Raw genomic sequence first — 17488 nt, forward strand, 5'->3', positions numbered from 1 at the left:
AATGCCCTCATCTGAAAAATAAGAAATATTAACCCTTCACTTATTCTTACTGTTATGATGGTTTTAAAAAGGAAAATGTGTAAAACCACCAGGCATGACATCTGTCATTAGTGTGATACATTTCAGTTCTGTTCTTCTGTTAAGCAGAACTGTGAAAAACAAGTTTCCAAAATTTTACTGGGTGACTTGTTACTCAACAGAATAAAATGAGACCCAGAAGTATTAGAATTAAAAAAAGAAAATAGCTTGCCTGACAGACACAGACAGCAGCAGGTGACAAAGCCTGAGCTTCCTGTCCTAGCTTGCCGATGGCCGTCTCCCGCGGTCTCCTGGCCCTCTAAGAGTCCAGGGGAAGGTTCTAACCCAAGAAAGAAATTGAACCAGTATGTTATTGAAAATTTCTGGAAATTATGTGCTCAGGCGACAAACATGTATCAGGAATAACAAGATTTAAGTACTCAATACTTTTAAATATGGTTTTACTAAAGCATAAGTCATTTCAAAGCAAAAGTAGTTTATGATGTCAATTCTGACATATAATACATTTGTCATTATATGAATTTAAGTTTTTATTTGTGTATTTCACTGTAGTGCTGTGACAACAAAATGACATCTGTGTACCAGAGCATACACACATCAACAGTAAGATGTAACTTTTTATTACACCACTGCTAGAATATTTAGCTTTTTGTAGGACATATATAAGCATGTAAGATTGGCCACACCAAATAATTTTCTGTTTTTTTCCCCCTTAGATAATCTTAATTTTTTATCAGTAATACTTTATCAACTTCACTGTTAATAGAACTGTAAATTATCTGGGTGATAGGGTATGGGGATGGGGGAAGAAATCATTCAATTGTGTTACACTGTAATAGTCGTTAAAGTAATCTCACACACATCAATAAGGAACTGTCATCATAATTAAGGGCTAGTTACTGTTGTTAGTTGCACAATGATAAAGTTCTTTCCAAAATATTGGTTAGCCCACTTATAGTATGAAAAATGCCCTCTCCACATATGCAGAAGAAAAAAATATTCAGAAAGTTATTTTTGGCCTTGCTATGTCAAAAAGTCAACTGTACAAAGATCTACCTGTCAAACCTAAAATTATAATTTTAAAAGTCTATAAAAACAAAAATGTCATGCATTTTTATCAATTATGCAGAGGCTTTAAAACTGTTGCAAGACCATATAGTATATATTAGCTTTTATACTGCTAATGCACAACTAACAGCAAACTTGATTAGATTAACAGAAATCTGTCTTAATTACACCTTTATATATCACACTAGAGAGACAAATGTCACAAGATCTGCAGAAATATTCAGTCTGAGCACTTAAATGGCAGGATAACTTTTTGTGTTATAATCCATCACATATAGAATAATAAAACAAAAAACAAATCTGCAGTCTCACGTTACAAAAAATAATGTACTGCTGTAAAATATTAAAGAGTAAAGGATATCGTCTATAACACAAAGAACTAGTGTCAAAAAACAAAACCTCTAAATAAAAATCTCAAATACACATAGCAACTGAAGCACAAATACTGCATTAAATACAGTAAAGATTTAATAAGACTAGTTAATAAAAGACACAAAAATAGGGGGAACTAGGGCAACCAGTAAATAAAACCAAAATAATGGGAAAAAATCTGAATCACTGTTTTCCCCCTAGCTGGAACACAATTTTGGGGGGTTGTCTTTCCATTCATATAATACCTAACACTGTACATGAAGATTTTAATGTCACAGAAAAACTTGGTTCTTCTATGAAATTCTTGATACATTTTTTGAAGTACACATTATTATGAATGAAAAACAGCCTACAGATGGGCACCTATTATTTTAACACTGCAGATTCACAGAAACTTTTTAAAAGTTATCGTAATCTTTTTTGTCTTTCTTCCCTTCCGCTTCAAATCCATCAACTCCATCACTATCCCTTCTTCGTTTCCTGTTGTTGTGGATGTTAAAACGTTGGCTCATTTGGGGTAATGGATCCATGCCTAGAACTTTGTGTATCTGGCGGAATGCAAGGAGTCTCAATGCAAACTGCAACAAAGAGAGTCAGAATTTAGGGTTAATTAAAAAGACCAAAATAATAATTATTAAGTTTACTCCCCCATATGTACAGAAGTCTGTTTAATGAAAGAAATACCTTGAACAATATTATTAGTTTCATAAGTGAAATACTCCCTATGTTCTGCTGTTTTTATTTTCAGGTTGTTCTGTGTGCATGCTAATTTGTTTTTGATTTTTTTTTTTTAATCTAAGTTAAAAATTAAATCTTTAAACAATTTAGTATTATGTTCATTTTAAAAAATACCCTGAAACTATACAGAGCAAAAGACAAGTGTCTCATTCACCGACTGAACCCTCTTTGGGTCACAGTCACCTATTTTCCCACTGTGATACCCATGGACGTAGGCTCAGCACCAGCAGCACACGCACAATGTACATACATACACTTCCCTGGGTTTACAGAAAAGAGGATCACACTTCTTCAACTTGTTACACTTCACAAGTGAAAACGATTTTCACTACATGGCTGCGTATACACAGGAATATGTTAGGCACTGATGGCACAAGACACCATGAAATCTTGAAACTAAAAGGACTTCTGAGACATAATTTAATCTATTCCTCAACTTCTGAAAAATATATCCCTTAAACTAACTTATGGAGATTTTATAGTCATTTGATTGAATGGCAACTTTAACTATACGGTTATTAACCTCAAAGTAATTGTTTAGACTATTTTTTGAGACATAGGTCACATAAGATTCAGCTTCCCTGACAACCACTAATCTACTTTTCTGTCTCTACAGATTTGCCTACTATGGATATTTTACATAAAGAGTCATATGGCATTTTGTGCCTGGTTTCTTTAACTCAGCAAAGATTTTCAAGGCCCATCCATACTGTAGTGTGTATCAGTACATTCCTTTTAATGACTGAATAATATTCTAGCATGTGGATGTACTGTATTTGTTTACCCACCCATTCATCAACAGAACATTGGGACATTTCCACTTCTCAGCAATCATGCATAATGCTGTTATGTATACTGATATACAAGTTTTTATGCAGACATATTTTCAGTTCTATTGGGTATATACCTAGAAATCAAACTATTTTTTTCAAAGTGGCTGCTATTTAGACTATTTTTAACCTTTTTCTTCAGCTGATACAGTACATTTAGTACATTTCTGGAATCAAAAAAAAATGGAAAGCTATAGCAGTTTTTAAATTGATCAAGTCTTTCATTCATTCTTTAGGTTTTTTCCTTTTCCATAATTCTTCTAACAGGATTGATAACTGATAATGATAGCCAATATAAAAGTTGGAGAATGAAGGTGAACAGCAGTCATTGGAAATATGGTGTTGGAGGAAAGCTCTGCAGATATCTCAGACCACCAGAAAGACTAGTAAGTGGGTCCCAGGGCAAATTAAGACTAAAACATCATTGGAATAAAAAATGACAAAACTGAAGCTGTCCTACTTTGGACATACTATGAAAAGGCGGCAGGAAAAGAGAAAAACCAAATGAGAGATGGACTGATTCTACAAAGGAAGCCACAGGCATGAGGTTACAGGAGCTGAGTTGGACTGCTTAGGACAGGACCTTATGGACACGACTCATTCATTCAGTCACCAGGAATCAGAGCTGACACAATGCCACATAACATGCACTTTATAATTATACATATTAACGCATTTAATCCCTCCAACTTGAGCCAGATAATGCTTTTATTCCCATATTACAGATGAGATGGCAGAGCTGGTATTCAAACCAGGGAGTCATGACTCCAGAGCACACACTTTTAATCACTGCATTACACAGCTAGAGGCAGGAGAGGCTAAATTATAACAAAAATTACCATAAACCACAAGGCACATTACTTCTGTACAACCAGATGACACAGTTTCTCCACCAATATTGATATATAATTTAATACTCAGATTTAATGAGACACTGAAAATACTGCTTTATTTTTATATTTATATAATATACTTAACTAGACATACACATAGTTAAAATAATACAATTTCAGACCATATTAGTGAAAACTAGTTTAAAGTACAATCCCCTTTAAGGACTTACTTATTAAAGAAGCAGAGAAATGAAGCAGTATTTTTCTTCTAAAGGACAACTATACAAAAACAAAATCCTATGGCAGTGACCCAACAAAGCTTTGGGATTAGGAGCACACTTTCACCTGTGCACTGGATGTGATGTCCTCACGCTGCTGGTCTGTCATCGTTGCCAAGGTATCAAAGGGATCCTTCTCACAAGGATCCAAAAGTCCAGGACTACCTACAGCCATCACAAAGGTGAGAAAAAAAACATTAGCTTTCTGTAAAAGAAGAGTTCTTACTCAATTATCAAACATAAATATTAAAAGTAAAACTTACCTTTCAGAATAATCCCCGAAGAAATGCACTCAAAGACTCTTCTCAGCGCATCTCCAGGGCTCTGGGGACTGGAAGCACTGCTGATTGCTTTCTCTACTAGTAACTCCATAGCCTGAAGATAAAAACATAAAAAAATGTGTTTAACAGCTTACAGACCAAGCATGAGAGTGGCAAACTACTTAATGAAAATTAAAAACTTTAAAGACTGAAAAAGTTACACAGAACAAATCACAAAAACAGAAAATAAGAATGCATGTAATATAAAAACAGAGTTAACTATAAAACAAGTAATGAAAACAAAACTCATAAGACAATACAAAATTTGCATTTAAAAAAGATTTTATAATTTATTCTTAATGAAGAAAAACAAATAGATTCAGAGGTTTTTTAAATTGTTTAAATTATTGCTATCCTTTCCTAAAATAGGACAGTCCTTAAAATCCTTTAGACATTTAGAAGCTCACATACATTTATTTTTTAATACCTACAGACTAATGATACGTACTAGGGAGTTATATGAGGCCAATCTTCTTTTTAAAAAAGATTTTACTTATTTATTTTTAGAGAGGGGAAGGCACCATGAATACGAAGCAACAGTGTGTGGCTGTCTCTGGAGCGCACCCTACTGGGGATCTGGCCCACAACCCAGGCACAGCATGTGCCCCAGTCCGGGAATCAAATCAGTTACACCCTTTGGTGTGCAGGCTGGCACTCAATCTACTGAACCACACCAGCCAGGGCAGGAGGCCAGTCTTCTAAGTAGAGAAGACTTTTTTTTTTTTCTTTACAAACAATGTATATTATCTAAATTTTCATTTAATGCATAACTGAACTTCTATTATCCCTAAGCAAAACACAAATTATGCTTTCACTGTAAATTACTTTGGAGAGACTCAAAATCTAAACCAATGAATAGAATACAAAAGTAAAAGTACAGATTTAGAAAGCAGTCAACCCAATGATGTATTCTGAGGGGCCTATTAAAAATGTGCTTCCATTTAGATTTAAAAAATTGAGATATTATTCCCATGATAACATTGATTCTCAAGTTTATTTTTTGAAAGACGTTATTTATTTTTAGAGAGAGGGGAAGTGAGGGAGAGAGGAAGAGAACCATCAATGTATGGTTGCCTCTCAAACAACCCCTACTGGGCACCTAGCCTGCAACCCAGGCACATGCCCCCAAACTGGGAATCAAACCAGTGACCCTTTGGTTCACAGGCTGGCACTCAATCCATTGAGCTACACACCAGCCAGGACCATTCTCAAGTTTAAAGTTTATAATTCAGTGGAGGTTTTTTTTTGCTTGTTTTTTATTTTTAAAGATTTTATTTATTTTTAGAGAAGGGGGGAGGGAGGGAGACAGAAAGAGAGAGAGAGGAGCATTAATAGGTTGCCTCTCATACACGCCCCATCCAGGGACTGAAACCTCAACCCAGGCATGGGCCCTGACTGGCAATGAAACCACTGACCTTTTTTGCTCTTTGCAGTACAATACCCAACCGAGTCACAACTGTCAGGGCTACAATGAAGTGGTTTTCAGTATACTTACAAAGTTGTTCAACCATAACCACTATCTAATGCCAGAACACATTCATCACCCCTAAAAGAAACTCCATACCCATTAGTAGTCATTCTCCATTTTCTCCATTCCCCTCGCAATGACTAAATCACTTTCTACTTCTATAGATTTGCCTATTCTGGACATTTCATACAAATAAAACCATGTGGCTTTTTGGGTCTGGTTTCCTTCACTTAGCATAATGTTTAAAGGTTCACCCATGTTGTAGCTTTTACCGATAACTTAAATTTTAGACAAGACCACCAATAACAATTCAAAGAAATTAAATGGACTAGAAATATAATGAAATCCCTAAAATAATACTGAAGCTGAAAATACCTTAGTGAGAATCCATTTTTAGTTGCCTGCGTAAAAAGCTCAGATTTAATCAGAGGTAAAAACTACGTCAAGCTATTCACTCCAAAGCCATTACTCAGATTTTAAAATAAGAATTCTAAGGTGTTTGGACTTGTGAAGAATGAGATTGTAAGAAAGAAGGGAATTAAAAAAAAAACAGTGCACATTAATGGCAGTAAAAAATAACAGGTTTTGCCTCAGCTGGTGTGGTTCAGTGGAATGAATACCAGCCTATGAACCAAAGGGTCACCAGTTTGATTCCCACTCAGGGCACATGCCTGGATTGCAGGCCAGGTCCCCAGTAGGGGGCATGAGAGAGGCAACCACACACTGATGTTTCTCTCCCTCTCTCTAAAAATAAATAAAATCTTAAAAAAAAAAATGACAGCTTGTACTGGTCATTCAAGGTAAATGAACAGGCCCTGGCTGGGTATGTCTGGACCATTGTCTCCATGTCACAAGGTTGTGGGTTTGATCTCTGGTCAGGGAACATATAGGAATCAACCAATTAATGCATAAATGGGTGAAATAGCATATTGATGTTTTTCTCTCTCTGCCCTACCTCTCTAAAATCAATTTTTAAAAAATGACAGTAGCATGAGAGATTGGAAAAAAAATTAAAATGTTCATAATGATAAACATAAATCACAACTAAAAAAATCAAGATGGTTCAGTTTACCCAGTTTAAGAACATAGATGTTGTTCAAGACATTTTAAAAGGATTTTCATTAAAAAATTTTTAGTATGTTAAGGAATTAGCTTCAGTTTTCCAGACAAATCTATGAATGTATATAAAAAAACACCTCTCCTTGCTGAACAAATCAAGTATTATTTTAAGACATCCAACAGATTGTGAAATCCTGAAGGACAGGTCAATGTCATATATTTTGAATGCTAGGCCTAGTATAAATGAAAATACTCAGCATATAGAAAACACTCAGTAAATATTTGTGAAACAGAATATTCCAGGAAAGAATGTGAAAATAATCCTGCTTATAAAAAGAACCAAGGTAATAAATAAGGAAACTGCTTACTGATTTTGTGCTAAAAATATAAAATTGAAGCCATAAAATATTCAACTTGCCATAAATACCTCAAACTTTTATTAAGTTCCTATAGAGAATGTTAAGAAAAAAATAAGTATTAAATAATTACCTATAATCTATATGTCAAGATAAAAAAGGTATTTCAAATAATTCAAAGCTTTTTAAAAACTGCTTATTGACTGACCTTATAGAGTGGGAATTTGTGATATATACTTCCATATAAAGGTAGGTAAAAACTAATTAAAAACCAAGGAAGAAATGATTTACGGAAAACAGTAAGTTAATATATTTAAACACACAATGAAACTAAGTCAACTATCTGAACTTCTAAGATCACTTGCTGTGAAGCAAGCAATTAAAAATATTAATTTTCTACAGAACATGGTTATCCTCTAAGCAGATATCTACAGTTAGGGAAGCAATAGAAGTAAAGTATACACAGTTTATAAACTCTGAAATATGCATACATGCATTCAAAAGTAAAAGGACAGTATCAAAGACGAAGAATCAAATTAGGGAAATGATATTCAGGCTTTAATGTAAAGGATCTCGGGGACTTAAGTCACTTAAGGAGAAAAGCTCTCCACATTAAATGATTTGAAACAAATGATTGCAATATTTATTTTTAAGTCATGGAGCATATTTTTCCTTCCAATCTCTAGTAGCATATTTTTCAATTGTTTCTTATTTACTAATTTTAGAGATTGGGGGAGAGAAAGAAAGAAATATCGATTTGTTATTCCACGCTTGTATGTCCCCTGACCAGGGATCAAACCTGCAACCCTGGCGTATCAGGATGACACTCTAATCAACTGAGCAAACGAGCCAGGGCCCCATCTCTGGCAGTACTAACAACAACAGCACTTACTAAGTAGCAGGCACCATGCTAAGCACTTTAAATGCATGGTTTCATTTAATTATCATAACCAGATGCTAAGACCACAATTTTAAAGATTAAAAAAAGAAAACTTAAATAGGCGAAGTAGCTTGTCTAACACCATACAATTATTACAAGGTAAAAAGACTAGGATTTTTAACCCAGATCTGTCGGACTCTAATCCTGTTTTTGTTACTAAAGATTTAAATAGGGCTATTATACTTAAATGAAAGCACAAAAAAATATTCAGTGCAGTTGTTTATCTATCTGTACTGACTGGGAACAACGGAAATATCTAACACTAGGAATTCTGGTTAAATAACAGTAGCAGTAGCAGTTATCCCCTTCATCATTATAACTTATATTATACACTAAAGCACTGTTCTGAATCTTTATATACATTATTCAATTCTGATCATCACAATCACTGTGAGGAGACAGATATGACTACTATCCCCATTTCACAAATAAAGAGTTTATGTTATTAAAATAGGACTTTATGAATACCATTACAACAAACAACTGTATATACAAAAGGCATTTCTGTATTCCAGTTGACATAGGTAATATTGCCATGTGAGTGAGGCTTCCATTCTTAAATCTATTTGCAGGGTGTTTTATTTGTGTATTATACTTAAACATAGTACCTTATTTTATAATCAACAATTCTTATTAAAAACTGTCAAGTCTTTTTTCTTAAAGATTTTATTTATTTATTTTTAGAGAGAAGGGAAGGGAGGGAGAAAGAGGGAACGAAATATCATTTATTCCTCTCTAGGAATAAATAAATAATTTTTAAAAAAGGATCTTTGTGGAAGTGAGGAAGAGTACAAGAATCCTAATTATCCACATCTAATTATCTCTAACAATAGACATTTGCCTAACATGCAGATAAAAAAATAAATAAGGTAATATCTTCCACAGGAGTAAGGGTTAGGGAAAAAGTGATATATCCAAGATGGCTATGACTCTCAACAAAAGTCTGCCAAAGTGACTGAACATGCCCTCAAACCCCTCTTGACTCAGGGAAGTATAAGTTGTTGCTGAGATGAAAACAAATATAAATACAGAGAATTCTGCACAGGTAAAGGCTCCACGAGCCCACCCCAGATTTGAAACCTGCAGTCTAAAGATGTGCCAATGGAATGCACCTACAGAGCATTTGATCAAGACAAAGGAGAAAGCACAACCCATGTCTCCAACAAGGCTGCATGCAACCAAACCCTACTTCTTTCCATAAGCAACCCTTCAAGCAGAGCTCACAACTGAGAAAAGGAGAGGTTTTTAAAAACGTGTGCATATATTCAAAGCAATTCTTGTTGGAATGTCTCAGCACAAAAAGCTGACTTTGTAATGGAACTGATGATGCTAAACGCTATTGAGATGAAAAACAAAAACAAACCAGGCATGATATCTTTGTATTTGGGTGAAACATAGGATGAAAAATCTATTTTCTATTAACTCTCGGTGATAATGATGGATTAATATAAGTTCATCACTTGTTGACAAATGTACTGCTCCACTGCAAAATGTTGATGGGGAGGCTGTATGTGGTACAGAGTATGTGGGAACTCCTCATATTATTGTATTTCACTCAATTTTGCTATGAACCAAAACTGATCTAAAAATTAATGTCGATTAAAAAAAAACAAAACACTCCAGTCCTGGCCAGGTAGCTCAGCTGGTTAGAGCATCATCCTGACACACTAAGGGTACAGGTCTGATCTCTGGTCAGGGCACATACAAGAAGCAACCAATGAATAAAAAAATGGGTGGAACAATAAATCAACACCTCTAAAAAAACCCCACTCTGGAGAATTTGAATTTAAGGGAATAAAGATATAATCTGCTAATGTTTTGAGTTATAAAAAAACTTGATGAAGAGTTCCAGCCAAGATGGAGGTGTAGGTAGAAACCCTTTGCTTCCACATACAACCAAAAGGAGGATAACCGCCAATCTAAAAGCAGTAAACAACCAGAAGTGCCAGAAAATGAAACTGCATGGAACTCGGACAATGAAGGAGTTCAAAATATATTCACCCAAACTGGTTGGAAGCAGATGGGCAACTGGGCGGGCAGAGAAGACCGGGCAAGGTGGAGGACTGTGTGAGCAGGGCTGGCTGAGAGGTCCAATGGCAAGGTGGTGGACCCTGGGAGTAAGATGGGCTGGCTGACTGGGAAACTAAGACTCAAAGCTAACTGTAAACTATGGTGGGGGTTGCCACGGTGGGAGAAACTCCCAGTGTCACACTCGAGTTCATTGGAAAGAGGGGCTAGAGCCTGACAAGCGAGTTCCATTGTTCCCTCTCTGGCCCTTCCCCCACAGACAGCGCCACAACTCAGCAAAGAGGGGTGCCCTGCCCTGGAGAATACCTAAGGCCCTGCCCCCTTACAACATAATTGGTGTGCAGAGACAAAGAAATATGGCCCAAATGAAAGAACAGATCAAAACTCCAGAAAAAGAGCTAAGCGATGAGGAGATAGCTAATCTATCTTATGTAGAGTTCAAAACACTGGTAATCAGGATGCTCATGCAACTGATTGGTATGGTCACAAAATGAAAGAACAAATGAAGGCTACCCAAAGTGAAATAAAGCAAAATATTCTGGGAACCAATGATGACAGGAAGGAAACTGGGACTCAAATAAACGATTTGGAACAAAAGGAAGAAATAAATATCCACCAGAACAGAATGAAGAAACAAGAATTCAAAAAAATGAGGGGAGGCTTAGGAACATCTGGGGCAACTTTAAATGTTCCAACATCCGAATCATAGGGGTGACAGAAGGACAAGAGGAAGAGCAAGAAGTCGAAAACTTATTTGAACAAATAATGAAGGAAAACTTCCCCAATCTGGCGAGATAGACTTCCAGGAAGCCCAGGAAGCCCAGAGAGTCCCAAGGAAGTTGGACCCAAAGAAGAACATACTAAGGCACATCATCAAGTTACACATGATTAAAGATAAGGAGAGAATGTTAAAAGCTTCAAGAGAAAAGGGAAGAGTTACCTACAAAGGAGTTCCCAGAGGACTATCAGCTCATTTCTCAAAAGAAACCTTGCAGGCAGGAAGGGGCCAGAAAGAAGTATTTAAAGTCATGAAAGGCAAGGACCTACATCCAACATTACTCTAGCCAGTGAAACTTTCATTTAGAATGGAAGGGTAGATAAAGTGCTTCCACTTTATTCCCAGATAATGTCAAGTTAAAGGAGTTCATCATCACCAAGCCCTTATTACGTGAAATATTAAAGGGACTTATCCAAGAAAGTAAAGAAGATCAAAAACTAGGAACAGTAAAATGACAACAAACTCACAACTTACCAACAACTGAACCTAAAACAAACAAACAAAAACAACAACAACTAAGCAAACAACTAGAACAAGGGATCAGAAAAATGGAAATCACATGTAGAGTTTTCAGAGGGGAGGAGGGGCAGAATGGGGGAGAAATTTGGTACAGGGAATAAGAAGCATAATTGATAGGCATAAAATAGACAGGGAGAGGTTAGGAATGGCATGGGCAACAGATTTCAAAGAACTAACATGTATAACTCATGGACATGAATTAATGGGGGGATACTGAAGGGTTGGGGTGTAGGGCAGAGGGGGGATAAAGGGGCAAAAGTGGGAAAACTGTAATAGCATAATCAATATACTTAAAAAAAATTGATGAATACAAAAGCCAGTAAAATTAAGAGCTCAAGTTGAGATGAAAAGACTGCAGAGCTAATAAAGAAAATTGAGATGCAAAATAGCATTATTACAAAACTAATGAATTATAAATATCACAGAAGATTAGGATATAGCTGAAAATAAAGTTACTGCTGAAAATACAATCACGAGAGAAAAGAGAACAAAGATTAAAACAATCACAGAGAAGACAACAGATATGCCAGACAAAGGCAATCCACCATAAGGATAACTGATGTCCCTAACACAGAGAATCATACTGAATAGACATAAGAAAATTGTTTTTCCCTCCTAACTGAAAGAAAAATAAAACCTGGAGGACAAAAAAACATAGTGAACAACATATTCCAAGACATAATTTGGCTAAATTACTGAAATTCAGGATAAACAAGGAATTCTTTTAGAAGTGTGTAGAAAAAAGGCAAAATAATGAAGCTGGACTTGGACTTAGCAATGCTCCATGCTGGAAGATAATGGAGTGATACTAGAAATGGAAAAGGAAAAACTGACCTAACAATGTAATAATGGTTAACTGGCAGATTCTCAAACATGAAATTCAAATATGTAAACATTCTTTGATAAAAACTATTTGATGATAAAATGTAATCAGTTAAGAAATGAAAAGGAGAAACCCCAGTAAAAAAACCTAGTGGTTGGCACTGAACAATTTAAATACAGAACATTAAATAATCATAAAGAATAAGACTACAGAAGATAAATATATAGTTACTTCTATACTTTTAAGGTTTAAAAATAATATGGAATCAGCACATAATAGGATAAATAAAAAAATAAGTTTAAATACTTTACTTGAAGATATGAAACAAATGGAAGACAACAAAAACCCCAAAGGATGAAGCGATAGAAAGACGTATGTAATAATTCTCTTAGTTTTTATAGATAAGAGGTTGATAAGCATTAATTAAAATTGTTAAACAGATGAATGAGAATACCAAATGAAAACAGAAGGGCAACAACTAGATGTCTAAATAATCAGAAGAAAACCCATTCAAAAAAAGAACAAGGAAAAGATAATTATGGCGAAGGACAGAAAACAGAAAAAAAATGAACAAAATCATACCAGACAAATGCTGACAAAAGGAAAGCTAGAGTTTTGATATTAATGCATAAATAATTCTTATTAATTCATGGAAGAAAAGTGTTAAATGACAGGCCTTTTTCAATGGCAAGGTGTTCAATCACAACATAACTATCCTAAGTGTTTACTTCTAAAATAAAAAAAAAAAAATCACCGCAACAAAATAATAAAGCAGAAACGGTAGGAAATACAACAAAAATAGAAATACAACAGAAATAGCCAATTTTAACTCACTTTATTCAGTCTATGAACAGATGAAGTAAACAAAAAAAATGTAAGGAAAGAATATAGAAACTACAAACAAAATGACTAATGAAGTTCCACTAAGAGGTATATATTTATACACTATATGTTGTTGAGAATACATCTTCTAAATGCCCAGTTCATAAAAACTATACATATTAGACCACAAGGAAAAAGTTTAAATTAAAAAAACTGCAAACAGCAGAATACATTTATCAGATTATGTTGCTATAAAAACCAGAAGTTAATTACAAAAACAAAAGCCACCCTTCTTCCATCACGTAAAATTAAAAAATTCCCTCCAAACCACTCTTAGCTTAAAGACAATATTAAAACATTTTGGATGGCATAGAAACTAAAGAGAAAAATATTACATGTATAGCCAAAAACTGTGTTGGGCTTTAAAACCTCTAGATAAAGTGTGAGTGAATAAAACAAGTATCCAACTCAGGAAGTTTGTAAAAGAATAACAACAATAAATGTAAGATAAACAGAAATCAGAAATTATTGACTTATTAAAGAGGAAAATGGTAGCTCTCACAGATAAATCCAAAAAGAGCTGACTCTTTGGGGAGAAAAAATAAAATAAGATAAATCACTGCCTAAAAAAATACAATACTAGGAATAATTAAACATGTCAAAATACTGATGATTATTTTGGTGTGTTTTCAACTAAAATTTTGGTGTACTTTATGTTATAGATATATTAATATAATACATGATTTCAAAGATCAGCCAGGAGCTTTGCTTATCTTCTGACCACCCCCAGCATTACCCTGCCACAGTCCATGCTCCCATAATTCCTTTCACCTGTGTACCCCCCTTTTCCCATGTAGTTCTTATAGTTCTGTCCCCCTAAAGCATAGAGTGCCCTACAGTTGTCTCTCATAAATAGGAAAAATATGGTGTAGGACAGCAAGGGCTATCGGCACACACTGCACTTCCCGACTCCTCCACAAGCAGCTCCGAAAGAGTGGCCTAACAGACCATTCTCACAAGTACTGAAGCCCGGACTTGCAACAACTGAAATGGCCTCAAAGGCACCTGGAATGAGAGGACTGAAGCTGAAGCAAACAGGAAGTACAATGAAGATCATGATGTTTATATTTTTATAAAATTTTAACATTTAAAGTTATTATGCTTATAACTTTTTAAAATGATTTTGTTTTTTCATTTTCATAGAGAAGAGAAGGGAGGGAGAAAGAGAGAAACATCAATGTGTGGTTGCCTCCCATGCGTCCCCCACTGGGGACCTGGCTGGCAACCCAGGCATGTTCCCTGACTGGGAACTGAACTGGTGACAGGTCACAGGTCCTCGCTCAAACCACTGAGCTACACCAACCAGGGCCATGCTTATAACTTTTATATTTAAAAGCTATTAAGAGAACTTCCAGCCAAAATGGAGGAGCAGGTGGACATGGCTCACACCTTCACATATAGACATCAAAATTACAACTAAAATATAGAACAACCATCACTCAGAACCAGCAGAAATCAAGCTGAATGGAAGTTTGACACTAGGAATTAGAGAAACCACATCCATCCAGACTGGCAGGAGGGGCACAGACACTAAGCACGCAGGTCCAGCACCCTCACTTGGTGGATAAAAACTCAGGAGGGATATCTTGGAAGTGAGGAGTCCCAGCCTCACACAAGGGACCCCAGCCCAGGGTTCCAGTGCCAGGAAGAGAAGTCCCCGTAACTTCTGGCTGCAAAAACCAGTGGAGATTGAGTCAGTGGAAGAAACCACTGGAGCCCCAAACAGTTCCTCTTAAGAAACCCATGCAAGGACTCACCTAACTCAGACTCACTCTCTCTGAGCTCCAGCACTGGAGAAGCAGCTTGAGAAGTCCCCGTGGCATACAGGGAGAAAACTGAAGTGCCTGGTATCAAGGAGAGCAGAGGCCATTGTTTGCCCTTTTCTGAACCTTCCCCCCACAGAGCCAGCAAGCTGGTGCCATATCCACCAACCTGGCTAACACTGGTTGCCCAGCCCTTCGAGATCTCCTGAGACTCCACTCCACCCCACCCAACTTCCTAAACCCTCTCAAACAAGCAACAGCTGGCCTCAGTGAGACCCAGGCCCCGCACAAGCAGCAGCCAGCCTAGATGCAGTTTAGCTTGGCCTGGGAATCTCCAAGCCCAGCACAAGTAGCAGACATCTCAGGCAGGGTGCCCCAGGCAAAACACAAACAGGGGCTGCCCTTGGCCTGCACCACTAGGGAAATCCCAGAGCCTCCACACCCAGTGGACAGCTACAATCTCAGAGCACTGCCACCCTGCCCTTGCATAGCTGATCCTCCACAGAGGGCAGAGGGTGGTGGTCAGTGGTCACAGCCAGTCCCTGCCACTGACTGGCCTGGGTAAATCCCTTCCACTGACCTGCCACAGCAATCAAGAATCAACTACAAGAGGAAGGTGTACTCAGCACAAACAAAGTGCACACCTCGAGTACCCAGCTTGGGTGGTAAGGGAGGCTGTGCCACTGGACCTTATAGGACACCTGCTACATTAGGCCACATTACCAAGACATGGAATCAAAGCAGCTCTACCTAATACGTAGGAACTCACAGGGAGGCTGCCAAAATGAAGAGACAAAGAAACTGGCCCAAATGAAAGAACAGGTCAAAACTCCAGAAAAAGAGCTAAACAAAATGGAGATTATCAATCTCTCAGATGCAGAGTTCAAAACAAGGGTTATCAGGATGCTCAAGGAACTTAGCGAGGACCTCAGCAGCATAAAAAGGACCCAGTCAGAAACATGGATATACTAATTGAAATAAAGAACAATTTACAGGAAAACAACAGAAGAGTGGATGAAGCCAAGAATCAAATCAGCAATTTGGAACACAAGGAAGCAAAAACGACCAATTGGAACAGGAAAGCATCCAAAAAAAAATTAGGATAGTACAAGCAGCCTCTGGGACAACTTCAAGAGATCCAATATTCGCATCACAGAAGGGTGCCAGAATAAGAGAAAGAGCAAGAAATCGGAAATCTTGAAAAAGTAATGAAAAGAAAACCTTACTAATTTGGTGAAGGAAACAGACATGTAAGTCCAGGGAGCACAGAGTCCCAAACAAGATAGATGCAAAGAGGCCCACTCCAAGACACATCGTAATTAATATGCCCAAGGTTGCAGATAAAGAGAAAAGCAGTTAAGTTACCCACAGGGGAGTTCCCATAAAACTGTCGCTGTTTTCTCAAAAGAAACTTTGCATGCTAGAAGAGACTGGCAAGAAATATTCCAAGTCGTGAAAAGCAGTGACCTACAGCCAAGATGCTCTACCCAGCAAAGCTATCACTGAGAATTGAAAGATAAAATGCATCAAGAAAAAACTAAAGGAGCTCATCATCACCAAACCATTATTATATGAAATGTTAAAGGGATTTATTTAAGGAAAAGAAGATCAAAACTATCAACAATAAAATGGCATAAATACAAATCTATCAACAATCAAATCTAAAAAACAAATTTAAGCAAACAAGTACAGGGACAGACTCATGGATACAGAGAGCGTTTTGTTGGTTGCCAGATGGGAGCTGGGTGTGAGGGAATGGGTGAAGAGGTAAGGGGAATAATAAGTACAAGTAAGCAGTTACAGAATAGTCATGGGGATGTAGAAGTACATTATAGGAAATGGGGTAGCCAAAGCACTTACACACATGAGCCCTGGACATGAACAATGGTGGGGGGACTGCCTGAGAGAGTGGGGGATGCTCTGTGGAGGGGCACAAGAGGAAAAAAATCAGAACAACTGTAACAGCATAATCAATAAAATATAATTAAAAATAAAATACTGCCTTGACAGCTAAAAAAAAAAATCCAGTAAGAATTTAATGAATTCTGATCACAAATAAATACTGAAATATCCATTTGTCATTTTGCTCCTATAAGGCAACTGCTATTATTGGTTTTTCTAATCAATCAAGGAATAACTAAAACAGAAAAAGTAATAATAAATATGCTGAAATATATTTTTAAAAAAACCCTAAGTTAGCAAAACTTTGAGATATCTGGCTGAACTGGTTTCCTAGGAAAATAAAAGTTAACCCCAGGAGAAAGAAAAATTGGATTAATTAATCACAATAGAAAAGAATTTGTGGGGGGAGTGGTAGGGGGTAAATGCAGACAACTGTACTTGAACAACAATAATTAAAAAAATAAAAAATAAATTTAAAAACACTATATCAAA

General features: G+C 36.5%; 1 protein-coding gene across 2 annotated transcripts in view; it reads right to left on the reverse strand.

Annotated features, from left to right (window-relative positions):
* Positions 1 to 462: 462 nt before the first annotated feature.
* The window catches only part of ZFR (zinc finger RNA binding protein), a 77690-nt gene continuing 60664 nt past the window's right edge, over positions 463 to 17488 (reverse strand). Inside the window, exons 18-20 of one of the 2 annotated variants that reach the window (XM_045847789.1) lie at positions 4422 to 4533; positions 4226 to 4323; positions 463 to 2057 (exon numbers count right to left, since the gene is read on the reverse strand). In XM_045847789.1, coding sequence (XP_045703745.1) covers positions 1878 to 2057; positions 4226 to 4323; positions 4422 to 4533 — 390 coding nt within the window. In that variant the 3' untranslated portion in view covers positions 463 to 1877. Of the gene's footprint in view, positions 2058 to 4225; positions 4324 to 4421; positions 4534 to 17488 lie in introns of those variants that run through there. The other variant, XR_006786724.1, reaches the window with a different exon arrangement.

The sequence above is a fragment of the Phyllostomus hastatus genome, unplaced genomic scaffold, assembly GCF_019186645.2.
Source record: "Phyllostomus hastatus isolate PE091 unplaced genomic scaffold, TTU_PhHast_1.1 phas_contig_58, whole genome shotgun sequence".
Lineage (NCBI taxonomy): Eukaryota > Metazoa > Chordata > Mammalia > Chiroptera > Phyllostomidae > Phyllostomus > Phyllostomus hastatus.